The sequence below is a fragment of the Sorghum bicolor genome, chromosome 5 (assembly GCF_000003195.3).
Source record: "Sorghum bicolor cultivar BTx623 chromosome 5, Sorghum_bicolor_NCBIv3, whole genome shotgun sequence".
Classification (NCBI taxonomy): domain Eukaryota; kingdom Viridiplantae; phylum Streptophyta; class Magnoliopsida; order Poales; family Poaceae; genus Sorghum; species Sorghum bicolor.
In genome coordinates this window covers 60,828,534-60,850,591 of record NC_012874.2, presented here as the reverse complement: position 1 = coordinate 60,850,591, position 22,058 = coordinate 60,828,534, and the positions used below count along the sequence as shown (strand labels likewise).

General features: G+C 45.0%; 2 protein-coding genes across 4 annotated transcripts; one reads left to right on the top strand and one right to left on the bottom strand.

The window, feature by feature from the left end:
* Positions 1,646 to 3,390, bottom strand: LOC8066053 (probable glycosyltransferase 6). The gene has a single exon (XM_002449603.2). It carries the CDS (start codon positions 3,177 to 3,179, stop codon positions 1,830 to 1,832), a length of 1,350 nt encoding a protein of 449 aa, XP_002449648.1. The 5' UTR covers positions 3,180 to 3,390; the 3' UTR covers positions 1,646 to 1,829.
* Positions 15,001 to 21,175, top strand: LOC8066052 (ultraviolet-B receptor UVR8). Of its 3 annotated transcripts, none has more exons than XM_021461807.1 (15): positions 15,001 to 15,348; positions 15,711 to 15,787; positions 16,310 to 16,388; positions 17,121 to 17,180; positions 17,850 to 17,945; positions 18,035 to 18,128; positions 18,602 to 18,644; positions 18,745 to 18,790; positions 18,871 to 18,911; positions 19,014 to 19,116; positions 19,231 to 19,329; positions 19,405 to 19,463; positions 19,577 to 19,613; positions 20,388 to 20,467; positions 20,579 to 21,175. In XM_021461807.1, exons 1-15 carry the CDS (start codon positions 15,102 to 15,104, stop codon positions 20,702 to 20,704), a joined length of 1,287 nt encoding a protein of 428 aa, XP_021317482.1. In that variant the 5' UTR covers positions 15,001 to 15,101; the 3' UTR covers positions 20,705 to 21,175. The 3 variants fall into 3 exon arrangements, with proteins under 3 accessions (XP_021317482.1, XP_021317481.1, XP_002450904.1); XM_021461806.1 differs by having other exon boundaries at positions 15,003 to 15,348; positions 17,844 to 17,945; XM_002450859.2 differs by having other exon boundaries at positions 15,004 to 15,348; positions 17,844 to 17,945; positions 19,231 to 19,285; positions 19,397 to 19,463.

Sequence of the window (22,058 nt, the reverse complement as noted above, 5' to 3'; positions counted from 1 at the left end):
AATTTTAACACCCCAACCAAACACCCACCGAAGACTCGCTCTCTCAGACTCAGACGTCAAACTGGGAGCACGTGTCGCCGACGACCGATCTAAGGATGCGCGGGTGCGTGCTCACTGCTCAGGAAATGGTTGTGTCTGCCTAGCGGAGGCCATCTTCTTAGGTCAGTGTCAATGCATAGTTTCATGACACAGTTATTAAGACTATAAACTAGGTAACCGAGCTACATGAGTTTCATGGAGATGAAACTTCTCTCTCATCTGATGAAACTCCTTCATTTAATGACCCTACCAAGTCAGCAATTTTGCTTATATGACACTATATTTAATGTGCATGTCACTCTCATGAAACGTGCATTGAGACTAGGCTTAGGCTCTTCACAATATGAGTAATGTCTAAGAGTGTTCTTAATAGAGTGGAATAAAACGCTAGCGACGTGGACTCTAGAAATAATAAAAAAAATAAGAACCAGAGTAAAGGAGCGCATGAGCTGTGAGAGGCTTTCTCGAGTGACGTATAAGACTAGTGATTAGCAACTTGCTAGCGCTTAGTGCTAGTGATTTGGCTTCTATTGGGGACGTCCTAAGGAGTGTTTAAATCTATAAGCTAAAGTTTAAACATGTCATGTTAGATGTTATATGGGATATCACATTGAGTGTTCGGATAGTAAACTATCTATGTTTACCACCTCACCATAATGTTTTGTTTCACTCTTACTTACAGCTTGTAGTTTTACTTATTTTAGAGCACCATGAACAGTAGAAAATAAGCTTTGAATCTTGGACTTTTTTTTGACAATGTGTACATCTATAGATGTAATACATTACATACATGCATCGTTTTATGTTTTAAACTACTTCTATGTATATTTTTCTGAGGACTTTTCTTTGCAATACCATCAAAGAGATAGTTTTCGCACCTCATAGATCTCACTCGCCTGAGATTTGGAGAGCGTTTAGACGATGACTCTCCCATATGTCCACGCCCACGCCCGCATGTGGTGTCTTCCTCAACTCCAGCAAGCTTCTCTCTCTCTCTCTCTCTCTCTCTCTCTCTCTCTCTCTCTCCTTCTTCTTCTTCTTCCCTAATGCCGACGACTTTAGAAAAAAAAAGGAGGGGATCGGGGGTGGTATGCCAGTCAAATGGTAGGGGGATGGTGCAGTGTGGTTTACTGGCACTAGAAGCGGTGGAGACGGCCGGGCTAGGACAGGGCCAGTGGCGTGGTGGCGGTGGGATGGGGGAGGGGAAGAAGGAGGCCGCCACAGGTGCAATAGGATCTCGTTGGAACTTAGTGGCATCGACCACATGCCGTGGCAGAGCAGTGGGAGGTGGGCTGGGAATGAGGGTATGGGGATGGGGGTGGGGGTAGGGTGAGTAGCGTGAATGGCTCGAGAAGGAAAAAAACAGTGTGGTTGTTGGGCGATCTAATCTGCACCGTTGTTTTCTCATCCAACGGCTCACGATCGTCTAAAGCCGGGATCTAAAAAAATTCGCACGTTCTAAGGGAGATGTGTAGGAGTGAGTCCTAAAGTAGAGTGGGCACACTTTTCTCTAAGCTCGTCAATCCAATGCTCAGAAAAACGAAGAGAGAGCTCAAATCAAGTGCCAAATATGGAACAGACAGAAAAACGGGTGCTGGAGCGACGCTGATAAAAACACACTCTATTGTAGCATTGCTGTTTAGCTTTCGCCGATGGAACTACAAACGTTTTATATCAATTATCAATTATCAACGATGCAAAGAGGTAGAAAACGTGATACAACTAAGGCCCAATTTCTTTTATACTTTCGTGTAGAAATCCGCGGGCAGCTCCCGTCTCGCCGCTCGCCGTCAATGCTTGCGGGCGCGCGCGGCGGGGTAGTCGAACGGCAGCACACGCACGGTGTCGTTGAGCGGTGCGGCGTGGCGGAACCCGTACGCGCGGAGCACCTGGTCGTCGGCGAACCCGAGCGCGCGGCGCATCCCGTCCTCGCAGATCTCCCTCGAGTAGATCTTGTTCCTCTTGCCGCCGCAAGGGTTGCACCCCGTGAAGTGCGTGACGAACGGGCGGCGCCACCCGGACTGCCCGCCGCCGTCGGGGCCCGGGACGACGGCCCTCACGGCGGCGTTCCGCGCCGCCGCGTACCGCAGGTGCTCCCGCTCCGCGTGCCTCCGCCGGAGCGCGGGTTCGCCCTTCCGCTCCACGGCCACGTACCGCGCCGCGATGGCGTCGAGCTTGCCGACGATCTCCGCGAAGTAGCCCTGGAAGTAGTAGTCGATCCCGAGGTAGGTCTTGTCGCCCCATCGCTCCCTGTTCATGAGGAGGAGGTAGGCCAGCGCCGACTGGTCGTCGGACTGGTCGTCGGACTTCTTGCTGAGGGTGTCCCTGAGCGTCTTCCCCCACCGGGCGTACTCCGGCGAGGCCGGGCCCATGCTGGCCCACTCGTCCATGAAGTCGAGCGACCACTGGCAGTTCCGGATGAGGAACACGCCGGCGTTGAGCCCCACCCACGACCGCTTCTCGTACACCTCCTCCGGCCAGCCGTAGAGCACCAGGTTGTAGGGGCGGTACTTGGCGAGCGGGAGCGAGAAGTCCATGTCGGTGAAGACGGCGTCGGCGTCCACCCACCACACCCACTCCGCCTCCGGGTGCGCCAGCATGGCGGCGCGCACGATGGGGATCTTGGCCCAGAACGCCACCATGGACGACGGCTCCAGCACCGCGTTGTTGTAGAGGAGCTCGATCCCGTGGAGCCGGCAGTAGTCCACCTTGTTCTTGAGGAACCGCAGCAGCAGGTGGTCGCCGCCGGCGCCCCTGCACGGCTCCGGCTGCGACCCGGACACCATCACCACGCGCTCCGCGGCCGGGCCGGCGTTCCGGCCGAGCCCGCGCGACCGCAGCCACTGCGCGCGCTTCGCGTCCCAGTCGGTGACGCGCCGGCCGAGCGCGTACGAGAGGTCCGCGTCGTCGTAGAACGTGCGTGGGCCGTCCGCCGGGCCGGGGACGGGGAAGGCGACGAGCTGGCCGGCGCGCTCCGGCACGAGGATGGACGCCGGCCCCAGGAACGCCAGCACGGCCGCTGCCACGCCGGTCGCGAACACGACCGCGTCGCGCGCGCGGCTGCTGCTCGGCCTCGTCGGTGGCGCCGCTACGCCCTTCTTGTTGCTCGCCGCCGAAGCGGCGGCGTCCGGCGCGGCCATGGGAGTGGGGACTAGAGGAGTGTGTGGGAGTGTGGACCGGGATTCACGAGGGAGGAGATCGAGGAGTGCGCGCGGGGGTTGACTGCGTGCGATGCATGCAGCTCCGGTGGCCGGTGGGCGGGCGGTGGTCGATCAAGTCACTCACACGTGAGGTGGTCGGCGTCGCCGTCGGTCTCGGCGCGCGACGCGGCTAGGGATCGGAGAAACTGTTGGTTTCGACACATTCTTTTATCTCTGGAAGGCCGGATGGCAGTGTCGGCGGGCGTTTAGAGCGCAGTTTAAAATTTTCAGAGTGCATCGTGCATAGTATCCTGTTTGCAGTTTGCTTGACCGGAGGTGAGCTAGTACACAATTTTTACTTGCCATAGAGATAAAACTACTAGCTAGTACCCAAAATTAAACTAGACCACATTCTACTTCATATAACCACTATAGGCTCCATTTGGTTTTCGGATTTGGATGGGGTGAATTCAATTGGGTTCCAACGAAGAGAATACATAACGAAATGGAAATGGTTCTAATTCGACTATTTTGTTTGATTATTATCAAATAAATTGCTAACAGGAGATTCTCATTATCTCATAAAACCTGCTAACAGGAGTGTTAAGATAGGAGATATTTTTCCTATATCTAGGTTCAGTTGTTGTAGCGTAGCTAGATATATCTCTGTTGAGATCTTGTTGTAACAAACTCTGTAACAACCTTCTGATGTATGCCACCGTGGGGAGGCTATTTCCCTACTCTATATAACATGGAACCGAGGGCTAGGCAATGCACCTCGTTAACCAATCTTGACATGGTATCTAGAGCCTAAAGTTCCTTGCGGAATTCTGCGCCATGGCTACCTCACACTCCGCCGCTCAGTACACTGCAATCACCGCCCTCGGTTTCCTTCCTGTCAGCGAGAAGTTGACACGAGGAAACTGGCCTCTCTGGCGCGCACAAGTCCTCTCCTCCATCAGGGGAGCGGAGGAATTTGACTTCCTCAATCCCACTGCTGCGCCGCCGGCCAAATATCTTGTGAAGAAGGCGGAAGGCGATGAAGATGCTAAGAAGGAGGCGCCGATCCTAAACAAGGAGTACACCTCCTGGATAGCAAAGGACCAACAGGTCCTGAGCTATCTTTTCGTCTCTTGCGGCCGTGAAGTTCTGCAGCAGATCTCAACTGCGCAGACGGCTGCCGAGGCATGGGCCAAGATCGAGGAATTCTTTTCCTCCCAGTCCCGTGCACGCGTGATCAGCACTCGCATGGCGCTAGCTACAGCGTCTAAAGGTACATCTACCATTGTTGAGTACTACTCCAAGATGAAGGCCCTAGCGGATGAGATGGCCTCCGCAGGGCGCCGGCTTGAGGACGACGAGATGGTTTCCTACATCCTCGCCGGCCTCAACGACGACTACGACTCCGTCACCACATCGATCTCCAACCGGGTGGAGCCTATTGTAACATCCCCGATGTTACGGTTACTAAAATTTGGATCATGTCATCATCAGCATTGCACAGCATATTTGTTAAGCACACCCTGATGCATTAACTTAAAACAAGTTTAATTTATTTGAATGTGCTTAGGGAATTAAAGTGTGTTTATATTGTGTATTGATGCTTGTGTTGGTTGCTAAAACCCTAGGGTGAAAGATTTCCGAAAGGTTAGGGGGGAAACCCTGATTTTTGAACCCTAGAATTGCCCCCTTTAGCACAATTCAAAAACTAAGCAAAATTTGAGGTTGAGTTCAAAAGAAAAGTTGTAGATCTTGTCAAGATGTACAACTTTGGTGTTTGGAGTTTTTGAAGTTTCAATACAAAATTCAAAGTAATTTTGAAAATACAGATTTCCAGAAAGTGTCCCCTTTTCCAATTTGAACTTCCAATTTAAAATCCATTTGGAATTTTGAAAAGTGACCAACATGAAAGTTGTAGAGCTCAAAAAGTTGAACAACTTTCATGTTGGGAGTTTTTCAAGTTGTTATGTAAAATCAAAAGTAATTTTGGAAATTCTGATCTGCCCCGATTCAAAAATTTGAATTTCCCCAAATTGAATTTTGAACTTCAAACTGTTTGATCAAATTCACCATGTTCCACTCAAAATTAGCTCTGGTCACCAAAATATGATTTGTAGCTTATAAAATTTTGCACAACTTTCATTTTGGTGAAACTTTGGCTTTAGTTCAAGTTTTGGCCGAATTTGGAAAAGGGACAGAGAAGAGGTGATAAGGGAGGGCTACAGTGATCCGATGGGGATCACGAGCTCGTCCACTGCGGCCGCAGGGCGGGCAGGCGCCGCCTTTGCACGCGCCGCCACGCGCCCAGCCACGCTGCTGCTTGGCTGCGCGAGCCCGCCGTGAAGTGGACAAGCCCCGGCGTGCTCATCCATTCCCCTCGGTGATCCCCCTGTGCGACCGCCTTGCTTTTCTCTTTTTCGCCCAACGCCGACGACCCCGCTGCGCCACCCAAATTCACCGTTGCCTTAGCTTCTTCATCCCCAAGCTCTTGCTCCCAACTCCGCCAAGAATCCCGCAACCGTTTGCGCCCCTGAGCGCAAGCTCTACCCTACCGTAGCTCCAACCCGAGCCGTTCTTCTCCAACCCCGGCCGAAGCGCCGCCGCGAGCACGTCACCGTGGCCAGCGTCTCTCCGAGCCTCCCCGCTGCCGCTTCTTACTTTGTTGAAGTCGTGGTGAGCCCCTGATGCTCATACGTCCTTTGATTTGCGCTCTACTCACTCGTGGTGGTCGGAATGTGCCCGGCCGAGGCGGCCATCCGCCGTGCCCGTGGCCACGGGGGCTAGGATAGGGGAGAGTGGGTGCAAAGGGTGTCTATGGGTGCGCGGAAGGTTGGGGAAGCTAACGCGTCTCACTGCGGAGGCCGAGAGCTCGCCGATGGCGTGCTTGAGCTCGCCGAAGCCGCGGCGCAAGGAAGAAGACGGAGCTGACAGGCGGGACCTGCCCGTCAGTGACCGTGTGAGGAGGAGAGCGTGCGCGCGCAGCGCCCGCGTGGGCCGAGCGGGAGCGGGCCGGCCTGCGGGCCGATTTCCCGGCCTCTCGCTGCGCAGAAGTGTTTTTCTTTTTCTTTTTATGCAGTTTTTGCTTTATGTTTGATTTTGTGTAATAAATTATTTAGTGATCCAAAAATCATGGACATTTTTGTATAGATTCCTAAAATAAGTAGAACACCAGAAAAATAGTAGATCTTCTTTTATGATAGTTTGCATGTGTATAAAAATTGCCTCTTTTAATTAGTAAATAAAACTTCTAGGAATTTTAATAATTTATTGATATGTCCAAAAATCACCAAAATTTATGGGGAGTCTCTGAATATAATTCCCTCGCTTCACCCAAAATTTGGTGGCATTTGGATAAGTTTTGAATAAAATATTATTAAACTCTTATTTAGTAATTAAATAATAATTCTAGAATAATTAGATAATAATTAGTTAAATCCTCATAATTAGGGTTTAAGTGATTTTGGGATTGTGTGATGACCTAAGGTCATTAACCTTAATGACCTTTGGCATTTAATTATTGTTTGGCATTAATGCTTAATTACTGTCATTAATAATTAATTAAGAATTAATTAAGGTAAAAAGGATTAAAAATTAGTTAATCTAGGATAATTATGAATTGAGAGAAGTCCTAATTTACAGATGCTACCTCTTGGGTAAAGACACTCAAATGATAAACAACTTTATTTATTGTTTAGTCTATGTTGCACCGAGAAGGCAAGTTGTACTCGACTTGGTCCTTCTTGCATATTTATCATACGCATATCATGAGCATTCATCATTTTGCGTATAGTGTCCGTGACCGAAGGAGCGACCGTTGAACCGCACCCCGAAGTCGGTGCTCCGTTCGAGGAAGTAGGATCCGAGACTTGGGAAGTCTCCGAGGGTCCATCTCTGCCCTGCAACCAAGGCAAGCCCCGGATGCATTAACCCCTCCTTGAATGTTTTAAGTCTTTTATCACTTATGAATTGAAAATGCTGCATTAGGTAGTTGAGAATTGGGTTAACCTACTTGCTGCATTTACTACCTTGATATTTGTTATCTTGTCCTTGGCGCCTGTTTTATTTTAAAACTGCGTAGTGATGCTTAGCCCTGCTACTAGATAGGTTTTCAAACAAGAAAGTTTGAAGGGTTGTTGTGGAATACTATTATGGTCAATGATGTTTCAACTTGAGACCGGTCGGTGGACTTGCTTTAAGAATGGAGTCTTAAAGTAGTGTCTCCAACTGTGTCGGTTAAGGACCGGTCCGTTGATGGCCCGCTGGGTTGAGAATTTATAGTACTAGCCACTTGCCCTCGGTAAGCCCGATCTTGTAATCCCTCGATGCGAACAGCTACTCGCGCACTGGGCGTGGAGCGATGGCGAGAGTAGTGTGTACCCACCTTACGGATCTGAGATGACCGGGAAACATCTAGGTCGGCTGTAGGATGGTGGAGTACTATGCTCTCGGGTGCCGCGAACCTAGTCAAATTTGGGGAGAGCTTGATTTGGGTTGACATATGCAAGATTTGGTTCTACATATGTCGGGTGGTTAGGAACTTCAGCTGGATTGCTAAGCGGTTCGAATCGTCGTTGCTCCCCGATTGGGAGACTCAATCCACTGACCCTCATCGTAGTTAAATATGCAACTAAGTGATAAAATGAGGAAGGGGGAAATGTCTCATGAGGTTCGGATCCCAATTCCCGGACTCAGAGTGACATGAAGCTATGGCCGTTGGATATGTAATACTTTAATTAAGGACTAGGAACTTACAGACTTGTCTGTAAGAAGCAACTAGATAGACTGTCCTCGAACTCCTCGACCTCTTAAGGAGAGAAATTCGCGGGTAAAACTTGAAAGTAAGGATGCACTATTAGTAAGCTTTTTAGCAAAACACTTTGGCTCCTTGCTCAGCCACTCCTTGTCTACCCTAAGCCTGCATTCCTAATTTCTCCTCTTTTTCCACCGGGTAAGTCTTGTTGAGTACTCCCGTACTCAGGATTTACAACCCCTGTTGCAGGTGAAGCTCAGGAGCCGACCTGTTTCGGTCCCTGTTGTGTGACCGTCGTCGAGGTTGACGACGAGGAAGAGTGAGCGTGACCCATGGGCAGGGTCTGTAAATTTGTGCTGTGTGTACTAAAGTGCAAGTTGCTCCGCTGGACCAGGCTTGTAATAACACTCTACTATTTGGACAAACTCCTTTTGTAAATTAAGTTATGTAATACTTCCGCTGTTTTACTCTGAACTATTATTTTGGTCTTATGTCGTCTGTGATACTGCAATGTCTTCACAACGAGTGATCCTGGTGTTAAGGTGGCCACTTGCTATCCTGTAAGGGCGAGGAGAAGAAATTTTCGTTAATTGACCATCGCTGGTGGTCAAGACGAGCTTGTTTGATACGCCCCAGGTAGCGGTGGAATGAGCGTCCTGAGATGCTCATCGGACTTCTAGAGTGGGAGGATCCCCGACATCGCTGTCAGAGGTCCTTGGGACAATGACAGGTGTCGGTGGGCCCAAACACTTAGGAGGTTCTGCCACACCTATCTCCTTGGGAGAACTCTACACCCAATTGGTCGCCCATGAGCAGCGGCTTGAGTTGCGCAACGGAGGGATCAATTCCTCCGCCAATCTTGTGTCCCGGGGAGGACGCGGCGGCGGCAACAACCCCAACTGGGGTCGTGGTGGCTTCAGCCGCGGAGGCGGCAACGGCGGACGCAACAGAGGTGGACGCAATAGTGTCAAGCGTGTCCCGTTCCAAGCCAGAGTCATCTGCCAACTCTGCGGCAACGAGGGCCATCCTGCCCTCAACTGCTTCAAGAGGTTTGATCAATCCTTCTCGGGTCCTCCACAGAAATCGGTCTCTGCTGCTACATCTGGATATGGAGTAGACACCAACTGGTACATGGACTCCGGTGCCACAGACCACATCACCAGCGAGCTGGACAAGTTGTCAGTTCGTGATCGATATCATGGTGGGGAGCGCATCCATGCAGCAAATGGCTCAGGTATGGAGATAGCACACGTTGGTCATAGTACTGTGCAATCCCTACCACATAAAATTCATCTTCGCAATGTACTTCATGTTCCTGCCGCTAGCAAGAACTTAGTTTCTATTAATCGTCTCACTCGAGACAATAATGCTTTTGTCGAATTTCACCCTGACTATTTCTCTATAAAGGAGGCGGCGACGAAGAAAACAATTCTCAGAGGCAAGGCTGAAGGAGGCCTCTATCCTATCAAGTCCCTTCCGAGTAGAACGTCGTCCAATAAGCAAGTTCTTGGAGTCACCAAACCAACCACGTCTACCTGGCACAGTGGATTAGGGCATCCATCTACTTCTGTCATTAGTCAGATTGTTAGTCGTCATAAGCTTTCTTTAATTCATGATGTGAACAATAAACATGTCTGTGATGCATGTTAGCAAGGCAAGAGTCACCAGTTGCCTTATCCCAAGTCAACGAGTGTGTCCTCTTTTCCTTTAGATCTTATTTTTTTCTGATGTATGGGGACCTGCCCCAACATCCGTGGGTCTATTCCAGTATTATGTTACGTTCATTGATGATTTCTCTAAATTTACTTGGATTTATTTGATACGCCACAAGTCCAAAGTCTTTCAGTGTTTTCGTGACTTTCAAAACCTTGTTGAGCGACAATTTGAAAGGAAGATTAAATCTATACAGACCGACTGGGGAGGGGAGTATCAGTCTCTTAGTTCCTTCTTTAAACGTGTGGGTATTCACCATTATGTTTCCTGCCCACATGCCCACCAACAGAATGGAGCTGCCGAGCGCAAACATAGACATGTTGTAGAGGTAGGCATCACTCTTCTTACCCATGCATCTATGCCGCTTAAATTCTGGGATGAAGCCTTTTTAACAGCAGTGTTCTTGATTAATCGGTTGCTGTCGACGAAAGCTGGTCGGCAGTCTACCTTGGGGTATACCCACGGTAGTAGTTTATCGGTAGACGGTGCGCAAACTACGAACTCGATGGTGACGCAAGACACAGACAAGCTTTTTATCCAGGTTCGGCCGCCGAGTTGTCGTAATACCTACGTCCTGTGTCTGGTTGTATTGATTTGTGTTGAGAGAATATGATGTGTATCATCTGTCCTCTAGGGGACCCCTGCCCCTTCTTATATATCCTGAAGGGACAGAGTTACAAGCAAAGTATCCTATTTGGTACAATATCTTGTAGCCTTGCGGTGCATGCCGACCAGTCGTGCGCCGCACGTCTTCATCCTGTGGGCCGAGCCACCTCTGATGGTGCGGCCCATATAGGCCCATGAGGGTATAAGGGGTTTATACCCCCACAGTTGCCCTCTCCAGTAATTGACGGTGACACGCCCCTTCATCGTTTGTACAAGCAAGAGCCTGACTACACCTTTCTTCGCACTTTCGGCTGCGCAGTATGGCTAAACCTTCGCCCTTTCAATACACGCAAATTACAGTTTCGTTCCAAACATTGCATATTCATTGGATACAGCAACACTCATAAAGGGTTTAAGTGCTTAGATCCTAAAGAAGGTCGGGTCTATATATCCCGGGACGTGGTGTTCGATGAGTATGTGTTTCCTTTTGATGACCTTCATCCTAATGCTGGCGCTAGACTTCGTGCTGAGCTTCGTGTCCTCCCTGATGCCCTTCGCAGTCAATCTTCTGCTTTTGGGGATGCGCACATACTAGATCAACGTTTGCAGTCTCCTAATCCCACTGATGCGTGTTCCAGCTCTTGTAATCCTGTGCAGGCTACAGAAAGAAATTTGATGCCAAATGACGCCGGGACGGGTGAGACCGAGGTGGCCTCTGCTCCATATTTCATGTGTCACCGAGGAGGAGGCAACACGGCTGCCGATGCTGATCTCCCTGACACCGCCGCTGCGCCCGATTCGGGATCCCCTCCGGGATTGGTGTCGACAGATGGCAGTGCTGGGCTGTGGGGGGAAGGTGCGGAGTCAGGTGCTGGATCTTCTGCGCCGACCTCGGCTTCGACCACAGCAGCGTCGGGTGGCGACTCGCCACACCACGATTCGGCGACAGGAGGGCAACACCAGCAGCAGCAGGTCTTGTCACCGGGATCAGGTGCGACGTCTAATTCTGCTGCCTCCCCGGCTGCTCCTGAACTCCCGGCTGCTTCGAACCATCTCGGCCTGCAACTCGACTTCAACATGGGATTGTGAAGCCACGACAATACACCGACGGTACTGTTCGGTGGTGCATGGCTGCCTCATCCTCTCAAGAAGAACCCAGCAGTGTCTATGAGGCTCTCAAGGAACAACGTTGGGTAGCTGCGATGGATACTGAGCATCAAGCCTTGATCAAGAATAAGACATGGCACTTGGTGCCACCACCAAGAGGGAAGAACATAATTGACTGCAAGTGGGTTTATAAGGTCAAGCGCAAAGCAGATGGTTCAGTGGACCGCTACAAAGCTCGGTTAGTGGCAAAAGGGTTCAAGCAACAGTATGGCATAGATTACGAGGACACCTTCAGCCCTGTCGTCAAAGCTGCAACAATACGATTGGTTCTTTCCATTGCCGTGACAAATGGGTGGACATTACGACAATTGGATGTTCAGAATGCATTCCTTCATGGAATTCTGAGTGGAGAAGTCTATATGAGACAACCACCTGGGTATGAAGACAGGGCTCGACCTCAGTATGTTTGCAGACTTGACAAAGCCCTCTACGGCTTGAAGCAAGCCCCCCGTGCCTGGTATGCAAGACTCTATGCCAAGCTGGAGTCACTAGAGTTTATATCATCAAAGGCGGACACATCTTTGTTCTTCTATAATAAGGGCAAGGTCAGTATGTTTGTTCTTGTGTATGTAGATGATATAATTGTAGCAAGTTCAAGTTCTGAGGCAACAAAGGCACTGCTATGAGATTTGCAACATGAATTTGCCCTAAAAGATCTAGGAGAACTTCACTACTTCTTGGGAATTGAGGTGAAGAAGGTTAATAACAGTTTGGTACTTTCACAAGAGCGATATGCAGCAGATATTCTAGCACGCTCTGGCATGAGCAACTGTAAGGCAATCGACACACCACTGTCAAATACCGAGAAGCTTAGTGCTTATGAAGGAGCAGTCTTGGGGCCTGAAGATATAACCAGGTACAGGAGTTTGGTAGGTGCACTTCAATATCTGACGCTTACCAGACCTGATCTATGCTTTGCTGTGAATAAAGTCTGTCAGTATTTACATACGCCAACTGTGGTTCATTGGAGTGCAGTTAAGCGTATACTTAGATATGTGCAAGGTATGAAGAACCTTGGGCTCCGGATTGGTCCTTCAAAGAGTATGGTTGTTAGCGCTTTCTCTGATGCAGACTGGGCTGGTTGTGTGGATGACAGAAGATCAACTGGCGGGTTTGCAGTATATCTTGGTGAGAATCTGATATCCTGGAGTGCTAGGAAGCAGGCCACGGTATCACGTTCCAGTACAGAGGCTGAATACAAGTCTCTAGCTAATGCGACTGCTGAGATGATTTGGGTTTAGAAATTGCTAAAAGAATTCAAGATTCCTCATCCTCCCATGGCTCGGTTGTGGTGTGATAATCTTGGTGCCAAATATCTTTCAGCCAACCCTGTGTTTCATGCTCGTACCAAGCATATTGAAATTGATTTTCATTTCGTCAGAGAAAGGGTTGCCAAGAAGCTTCTTGAGATTCGTTTTATTAGCACCAATGATCAAGTAGCAGATGGATTTACCAAGCCTCTTCCTCGAGTTAAGCTTAGAGAATTTAGAAACAATCTCAACCTTGTATGTGGCTGAGATTGAGGAGGAGTGTTAAGATAGGAGATATTTTCCCTATATCTAGGTTCAGTTGTTGTAGCGTAGCTAGATATATCTCTGTTGAGATCTTGTTGTAACAAACTCTGTAACAACCTTCTGATGTATGCCACCGTGGGGAGGCTATTTCCCTACTCTATATAACATGGAACCGAGGGCTAGGCAATGCACCTCGTTAACCAATCTTGACAAGGAGATTCTTGGTATTTAGTAAGAATATAATCCAAGGATTGAAATAGGCTACATTGCAACTATCTAGAATCTAGATTGTAATAATATCATTCACTATCCATAAGTGATCTAAATATGCCCTTGTTTTACTGCATCTTTAGAAGTATCGCGATGAGACCAAAAGGTTGACTTAAGGTATGACATTTTAACAGTAATGACAAGGAAGCATGCCCTTATGGTAGTTGACCCTTAAGGAAATAGGGTATGTTTAGGTTTGACATCCACTAAGCTAAACTGAAATTTAGCCATCGCCAAAGTCAGGTCATGATCAAGACTTGATAAATACTCCCACCATTCTAAATTATAAGCTATTTTGCCTTTTCTAGATATATTTTTTGGACTGTATATCTAGACATAGGCTCTGTTTGGTTCCCCTTGCTAAATTTTAGCTAGCTAAAATTATTTTAGTTACTCTTGGATAACTAATGGAACTAAACTATTTTAGCTTCTTTTAGTCAATGTGTTTGGAACTTTAGCTACTAAAGTGACTAAAGTTTAGCTAGCTAAAATTTAGTTGGTGGAACCAAATAGGGCCATAGTATACATCTAAATACATGTTAAAAACTATCTAGAAAAGCCAAAACTCTAGAATGAAGGGTGTAGTTGTAAAATTGAAGTGCCTGGATTACTACCATTACACAAAGTGGATCTCATATATAGAATCATCAAAACATAGGTATTAAAATCATAGGTTTAATTACAAGGAATAAAATGATCCAAACGCATTAGGAATCAAGATATAGGAAATAAGCAATTTGAATAAGGTGTACCACATAATCAGAGCATTCAATACATGAATCTACAGTTTTTTCCCCTGAGCAAACATGAATCAACAGCTGCCACCTCAACCTCCTCCGTACAATTTTTTCTGAGCGAAAACCTCATCCATATATATATATATATATATATATATATATATATGCAGTGGCGGAGCCAGGAATTTCATAGAGCCTGAGCGAGATAAAACACCATGCTAGTAGTAAGGTCACTCCCAACGTACAAAACACATGGTTCTATGTTCGTCAATTAGGATATCAATTAATTAAAAAAATGATGTGACACTGCAATTAAAAAATAATAAAATTATTTTTAAATAAAAACAATGTCTACATGTGAACTAAAACATGAAAAGATGTGATAAATAGACGAGTAAGATAAAAGATATATTATTGGAAAAAGATATTGTGCAAAAACTATCTAATAGAAATACTTCCTCCATCACGAAAAGAAAGACGCTACGACATGCATGTTGGCCAAACTTTCTTAAATTTAGCTAGCTTTATACAAAATATTAGCAATATTTAGATTACCAAATAAATATTATGAAAATATATTCCAAGATTTATCTACGGTTTTTAATGTTGCATTGTTAGTGTCTAACAAAGCTATGTAAAATAGGAGACATAATAACTATATAATATACAAGCAAAATTAGACAACCAAGTTTTAAATTTTAAACTAAAATAATCACTGAGTCTTTAGCACGTCTGCTCCCTACCTCATCTCTATATGTAGCTTCTTTTTTAGTTTTATTTGAAGTAGCTTTTGTTTTTTAGTAGGATCTGAGCTTTATTTTTTATTTTTTGTTTTAAGCTATGACTAAATATTTGTGTCTGCAGCAGCCGACGGAGGAGCCCGGCCACTGGCCCAGGGTGGCCGGGCCTTGGCTCCGCCCATGTATACATGGGCAAGGCAAAACCAAAAAAAAAAACATTGTAAGCCCAATATCCACCAAACCGCGGGGATCTTTGCATCCTAACGTTTACGGCCCATTGTAGCCCATCAGGCCATCCCAATATTCCTCTCTCTCTCTCTCTACGCCTGCCAGCGAACGCTGTCTTGGGTCCTGTGTCGCCGACGTGGGCTCGCCGTCGCCGCGAGCTCCACCTTCCTTCGTCTCTCCGCTCCGCGCCGAGCGCGATGTGGCGAGCGACGAGGCGGTGTCCGCCGCTGCTGCGGTGGTTCTCTTCGGACGCAGCCGCCTCCAAGGCGGCGCCGCGGCGGCAGCGGGTGGCGGCGCTGTGGGGGAACGGGGACTACGGGCGGCTGGGGCTGGGCGTGCTGGAGTCGCGCTGGAGCCCCACGGTCTGCCCCTTCTTCCTCGCCCGCGCCGCCGACCCGCCCGCCTCCCTCGCCTGCGGCGGCGCGCACACCCTCTTTCTGACCCGTATGTATGCCCCCCGCCTTTCCTTCCCCACCTTTTTCATCTTCATTCACTTAACATCACCATCTACCTTGTCTGGTAATACGAGAGCAGAGATCATGCTAGAGCTGATTCCTTGTCTTGGTTCACGCAGTTAAATGATTTTATTTTTACCTACCATACTAACATTGCTAGATATGTAATGAGCTGATTTTGACCATATGCTCTGAGTTGGAGTGATCGTAGTTATACTAATACACAGTGTCACATTGCCCTGCTCTTCCGGCCAATAAATTAGCATAAGCAAGTGAACAATCAGCATTTTTTTTTCTGTTTGAATTGTGGTGTTTAATGCGGCAGAGGTTTTCCTTTCTGTTTTTATGCAGAGAGTGGGCGAGTGTTTGCTACAGGGCTGAACGACTTTGGGCAGCTCGGGGTAGGATCCTCGGTTACACATACGCTGGTACTGATTCTTGCCCATCTTATTTCGTATGTTTGCTTCCACATTGTCTATTAGCAGAACTTTGGCATGGATACTCCTAGCTGAGGGAAGAAAAACCTTGGCTAAGTATTAACATTTAACTGGGAGACAAATGGGAGCAATCGTGTTTCCTATTTACCATATGACTAATCATGCATTTCAGTAAAAAGTATATTTTGTATTACCTTGAGGACACGGATACCCTTGGAAGTAGACCATATTATTTTACTGGCACTTTTCAGAATCAGGTTTAGTCATTTACATCAGTCGCTAGATACGTCAGGCTTAAGAAGCAAAGCAGGTATTACTGGTCATTCACAACATTTATTGACATGTTATTTCTGTATAAGTATAACTTCAATTAGCTTTGGTTTTCCTATCTGTGCTTTGAATGAATTTGATGTTTTTTCTATATAATCTACGAACCCTGTGAATCTGATTATTCCACATACTGTGTCCTTCCTTTGTCTACAGTATATAATTTATTTTTTCCTTTTCATGCAGGAGCCTGTTGAAGTTTCTGGATTTCACGAGAGAGTTGTAGAAGTTTCAGCTGGCAATCATCATTCTTGTGCAGTTACCGGTAAAGAAAATAATTAAGATTCTGTTAGGTGCCTGGTTTTATTCATCATAATAAGGTGAAGCTATTAACTGAAAATAGCAGATGGAAGGGAGGGTGCCATCTTCTATGTTACTATATATTTTTAATGGAGCAGGAGATAGTTCAAGCTCTTGGGTGTAGAAGTTGGTGCTTCCTTGCTTCTTGTTTGTGTGGGCCTAAACACACAAGCATAGGATGAGGAAATAAACATTTTTGGCCTTTCTGGTTGTTTCAGTATTGATCTAGTGCTGAGTGTTCATGATTTCAAGCATATTGCCATTCATCGCATGGGAAGCTACATGTGTTCATGCTGCTGTAATACATTCATTATTTTTTTATTATGGTCCCAGTTACTCTACTAGATCTTGACAGTGGATTTGATAAACCAAAATACACTCTCCTTAGGCCTAAGTGCGATCACACCTTAATTGAAATATGCTATTGCTCATTTGCTAATTGAGCTGTCATATGCTCTGTAAACTTATTGATTTTTTTAAGGTTATTGTCACTGAATGCTGCACTGCAGCATACAACACATTACACCATAATAATGTTTTACTGGTACCTGGATAAGTATAACAGAAAAGAAATGTGATTACCATTTACCATCTCTTCTATTTCTTTATCAGATTGATTTCTGCTGCACATATGTGCTTTATAATAATTGTATTACCAATCTCCACTAAAATTTTGTGTTTTGACATTCTTGAACAGCGGATGGTAAGCTCTTTGTTTGGGGCAGAAACTCAGGTGGCCAGCTTGGCCTTGGTAAAGGTAATAGTGTCATATCCATTCTTTACTTCCTTAATGCCACCTAGGGATGAAAACGGATCGGATACGAACGGATATCACTGATATCATATTTGTTTTCATATTTCTGGTCGAATTCAGATTCGAATACGGATAATGGCAACTATGTCGGATAAGATAGGATTGGATGTCGACATCATAAATATACGATTTAAGTATTCGAATACGGATACGGAATCGGATGTTGAATATTCGGACTCGAATACGGACAGATCTAAACCCTTCTAAACGAATTTGGTCTCGAATACGGTCGGAAAATATCCGTACAGTTTTCATCCCTAATTGCCACCTATTCGTCATATCCATAACTGAGTGTTCTGGTATCTATACTCTGACGCTATCAACATCAACTTATTGACACTGATGAGTGCTTGATCCCACAAAAAATAAAATCTCTGTGTGAGGTTTGGAAATCTTAATAGATAGCTTCAAAGCCCTTAGGTATTACTTGACTACTGTTTCAACTCGCCATACATGCCTTTATATTATTTTTTATGCAGCATAATCATGTTTCTCCTAAGATTTTGCTAGGGACTATGGTAGATCATGCTAGGGAAAAAATTTCCATCAATTATCCTTTTGGCAGTTTTATTTCTGAGATGGAGTTTTTCTTTTTACTTGCTTTAGGGGCAGGTAAAGTTGTTTCTACCCCAACAAAGGTTGATTGTTTGACTGACTTCAGAATAAAAATGGTTGCTCTGGGATCAGAGCATTCAATTGCTGTTACAGGTGACTAAGAAATTGGTGCTTTTTAGCAGTTTTATTTAAATATTTCTACCTTCCAGAGTCTGAGCCTCTCCTATCATTTACTTCTCCAGAGGAAGGTGAAGTCTTGAGTTGGGGAGCTGCTGGTTCTGGTAGGCTCGGACATGGCCGTCAATCTAGCATCCTGGGATTTTCTCTGACCACAAGGTATGGTAATATATATTTCGTAAAAACTTATTCTGTAAAAAAACTTGTGCTGGAACTTAATTGTGTATGTACCCTATGTCATGAAAATCCTTAATCATAAGAGATGAGAATTTTTCTACTGCAAGCTGGCGTGCCTAAGTACACAAGAGAGCTATGTGCATGATTTTAAGGGCGAATGGGCCTTCTAAGTATCTTAAGCAGTTAAAGCTTGTGGCAAATGAATCGGTGTGGCATATATGGGTATTGTTTGTGCTTTCCTTAAATTGGACAAGGTTGCTAGATTATGTAGTATTGTAGTGTGAGTTTTGAGTAAAATGCCTGATGACATATAGATATAGAAGTTCAAAACTTGGAAGGCTTCTGTTGGATATCTTGCGGTAAAATAGGTCTGACAATTATGGATATGTTTGTACTATATGGTGTTAAATTGTTTGAAAGATAACAAATCGGCAACTATGTCTTCACTTGTGCAGTGAATATACTCCAAGATTGATCAAAAACTTTGATGGTATCAAGGTATTGACTTGAAACAAAACATGCCTCTTAATCAAAAAACGATCTCTTATTGTCATGTACTGACTGTCTTCTATTTTGTATCTGTATATGCATTGACTAGATTAAAAAGATAGCTGCAGGAATGTTGCACTCAGCTTGCATTGATGGTAAGCATACAGAAAAGAAATATTCAAATTGTGCAAATCATGATTACCCATCTTATGATTTCCCTATGTCAAAATTGCAGAAAAAGGTACTTTGTTCATATTTGGGCAGAAGACTGAGAAGGTGGTATCCAATCAGGCCACCTTGGCATTTATTTTTTCATTTCCCTTACCAAAAATACTTTTTATCTCCCTTCATTTCTTTGGATTTAACAAAATCTTTTAGGGATTTGGAAGATCAAATGAAGCATTCAGACCAAATATTGTTGAAGAGATTCCATTTTCAGAAGAAGTTGCTTGTGGAGGTTACCATACTTGTGTTGTAACAGGTATTGGTGTTTGATGCAGTCTTTGTTTTGTATCTTGTTAATGTGGAATTATCAAAATTTTCAGCTGTTAACTTGTCATATAATTTTGAAATGTATACGCTGATGTTTTGACAGATAGCGGTGATCTGTATTCTTGGGGTTCAAATGAAAATGGCTGCCTTGGTCTGGGGTATTTCATCTATGACTTACTCAAGAACTTGCCTACATCATCTTGTATCCTACCTATATCAGTGTGCATCCAATGTTGAACTTGTATTCTTACATGATTATCTCTAACCAGAGGTACAGATATGGTTTGCTCTCCAGAAATTTTGAAAAGCTCGCTATTTAAACTTCCTGTATCTAAGGTTTGTGCTTCTGGTCACCTATTTCATTTTTGTTATATATTGCACCACTTAAAAGACAGTTCTTGTATTGATGCATGTTGGAGATGGAGTCCTTGACCATTTTCCCTCTGTAGGTATCTTGTGGTTGGAAGCACACAGCTGTAATTTCAGGTATCATAATAATGCTTATTTTTCACTAGTATGTTGGTTCTAATTAGTAGCAAATGCTAGTAAACATAAACTCCTTTTTTTTAGTCTTGACAACAGCTTTCTCAATAAGGGCTCCATACATGGTTTGTTTTGAGGGTATCTTATAGGTCAAAACGATTGTTTTAAAAGCTCTGGTAGAATAGTAGACTAGACTATACTTTGAAGTGGACACTTTTGGGTTGAATTCTTCTGTGTTTACTATAATCTAACACTTCTGTCTGAGGTTCAGATTAACAATGTGCCAACTCATGTTGAGTACCTTATAACCTTTTAACAAACATACCGAGGGTTATAGGAAGCAAGGAACTGTTCTAGAAATTTCTTGGATTTAGGTCAAAATTTGAACTGCATCCCAAAGATTTGGATCCCAATCCACCCTTTCCAAACAGGTCCTAAAGGCCGTTTGCAGGTTGAATCAGGTTAACTGTGTATCTTTAAAAATTGATATGGATCTTGTGAACTCATAGTTCTAGGTATAAAAAGGACTGTAAATTTATTAAAAAACAGAGGCTCTGGCACAGTTCTGGATAGTGGCCCAAACTGTGCCAATATGGATGATGGAAGACTTTTGGGGCAGAGTATTAAGTGAAGTTGGTTTTTTTTTTTCTTTTGGTCTGGCTTTTTAAGCCAAATGGATGACAAGATTGCCTGTGTTATGTATTGGGTAAATTTTAGTTGTCGAAATAATTTTTTCAGTTATATTTTATCGCTCTGTGCTCACCTCATAACATCCAGGTGATGACATTTACACATGGGGTTGGGGAGGCGCCAATGGAACTTTTTTTGAAGAGGGGCATTCTTCCGGTGGACAGCTAGTGAGTTGCTTTCTGCCACTACAACTGTTTCTACTTGATGGTGATGATGTGCGGCATGCATAATCCCCACAGGACACCAGTCATATGGTCAAACTGCCTTGCTACTTTCAGGGACATGGAAATGACGTAGACTATTTTGAACCTATGATGGTTCCCTTTGGCAAGAATGCAAGAGCCGTCCATGTATCGTGTGGCTTCAATCATACTGGTGCAATTTACGAGTACTCCGAGGACTGATTGATGTGCCACCTGCAGACAGCAGATCAGCATGTCTTGGAGACTTGGACTAATTATCGAATTATACTCAGTAGAAGTGCACATAAACAGCAGAAAGAAGCTCTGATATTGGACCTGCACCTATGTGAAGAGAAATATAGTCTATAGAACAGAGTGATACCACCCCCCTGATTGAGCGAGGGGGATGTAAATCAAACAGAATAAGAGATAAACTGGATGCATTTTATGATGCATCAGAGTTACAGGTCAGTGTATAGCGTTCCAGTCGTTCCTTCATTTATTGGGTGGTTATGTATTATTTTGCCAGCTAATAAGAAATCCATTGCCTGAGGTCTCAGCAGGCTGTTCGTGTACATGATGAGTACTTCACTGCTTGGTGTCTATGCTAGCTGTGTTTCTGTGTAAATAATACATGAATCAATTAATCCTGTTTGTACAATTAAAAATGTACATATATCAGTGCATCGTTCATTATTTTTTTTGGAAGATTTATGACCTCTTTGTTGATATCCTATGTTTGCCGGTTTAGTGAAGCATGTGGACTGTGGTGACACGGTAATTTTCTTATTCGAAACACTACAAGAGAAATCTCTCCAAAGCATTTCATCATTTGACTTAGTTTTGCCTGGTGTCGAGTCTTCCTGATACAACATCTGGTGCTTAGGGAACAGTACCACTTCAGCTAGCTCATAACAATCTATGTCATTACTTTTCCTATGTGGAAGAGAGAAAAGATGAAAAAGAGAAGAGACTATCTCTTATCTCAACACCTATCTCGCTCAGAAAATAAGATAATCTGTGGGCCTGCTCAAATACAGAGAGGAAAGAATGTAGAATAAATATCATTATATGTGGGGTTCACATGATGAAGTGGTAATGACATGGCTTATACAAGCTAGTAGTTGACTCAACTGTTGAGGACACCCTTATAGTTTGTGAGAACACGAACAAACCCATAATGCCACATGCTACAAAGGAACAAGACCCACCAATTTGGTGTGCATAGTTTGTGGAAATCTTTCGGTTCGAGTGGTTGGACTGGAGTCATGCGCAGACGATTTCTCGGTGACCAAGGGAGAGACTTCTCGTATAACTGAAAAAATTCTCACGTGTAGGTGACCAAGGGCGAGACTTCTCGTATCCATCTTCGACAGACTTCTCGTCTCTATCTTCGATGGCGGTGGCGGCACATCGGCGCATTGCTATCGTCATACCGTCTGGACCAAATAGTCCCATTGTTTATATAAACCCATGATGTAACATGCTACAGTGAAACAAGACTGACTGTATGTCATTGAAACAACTTTTAAAATGACCCATAGTGTGATGCTAAAGTTTTTTTTTTTGAGAAAAG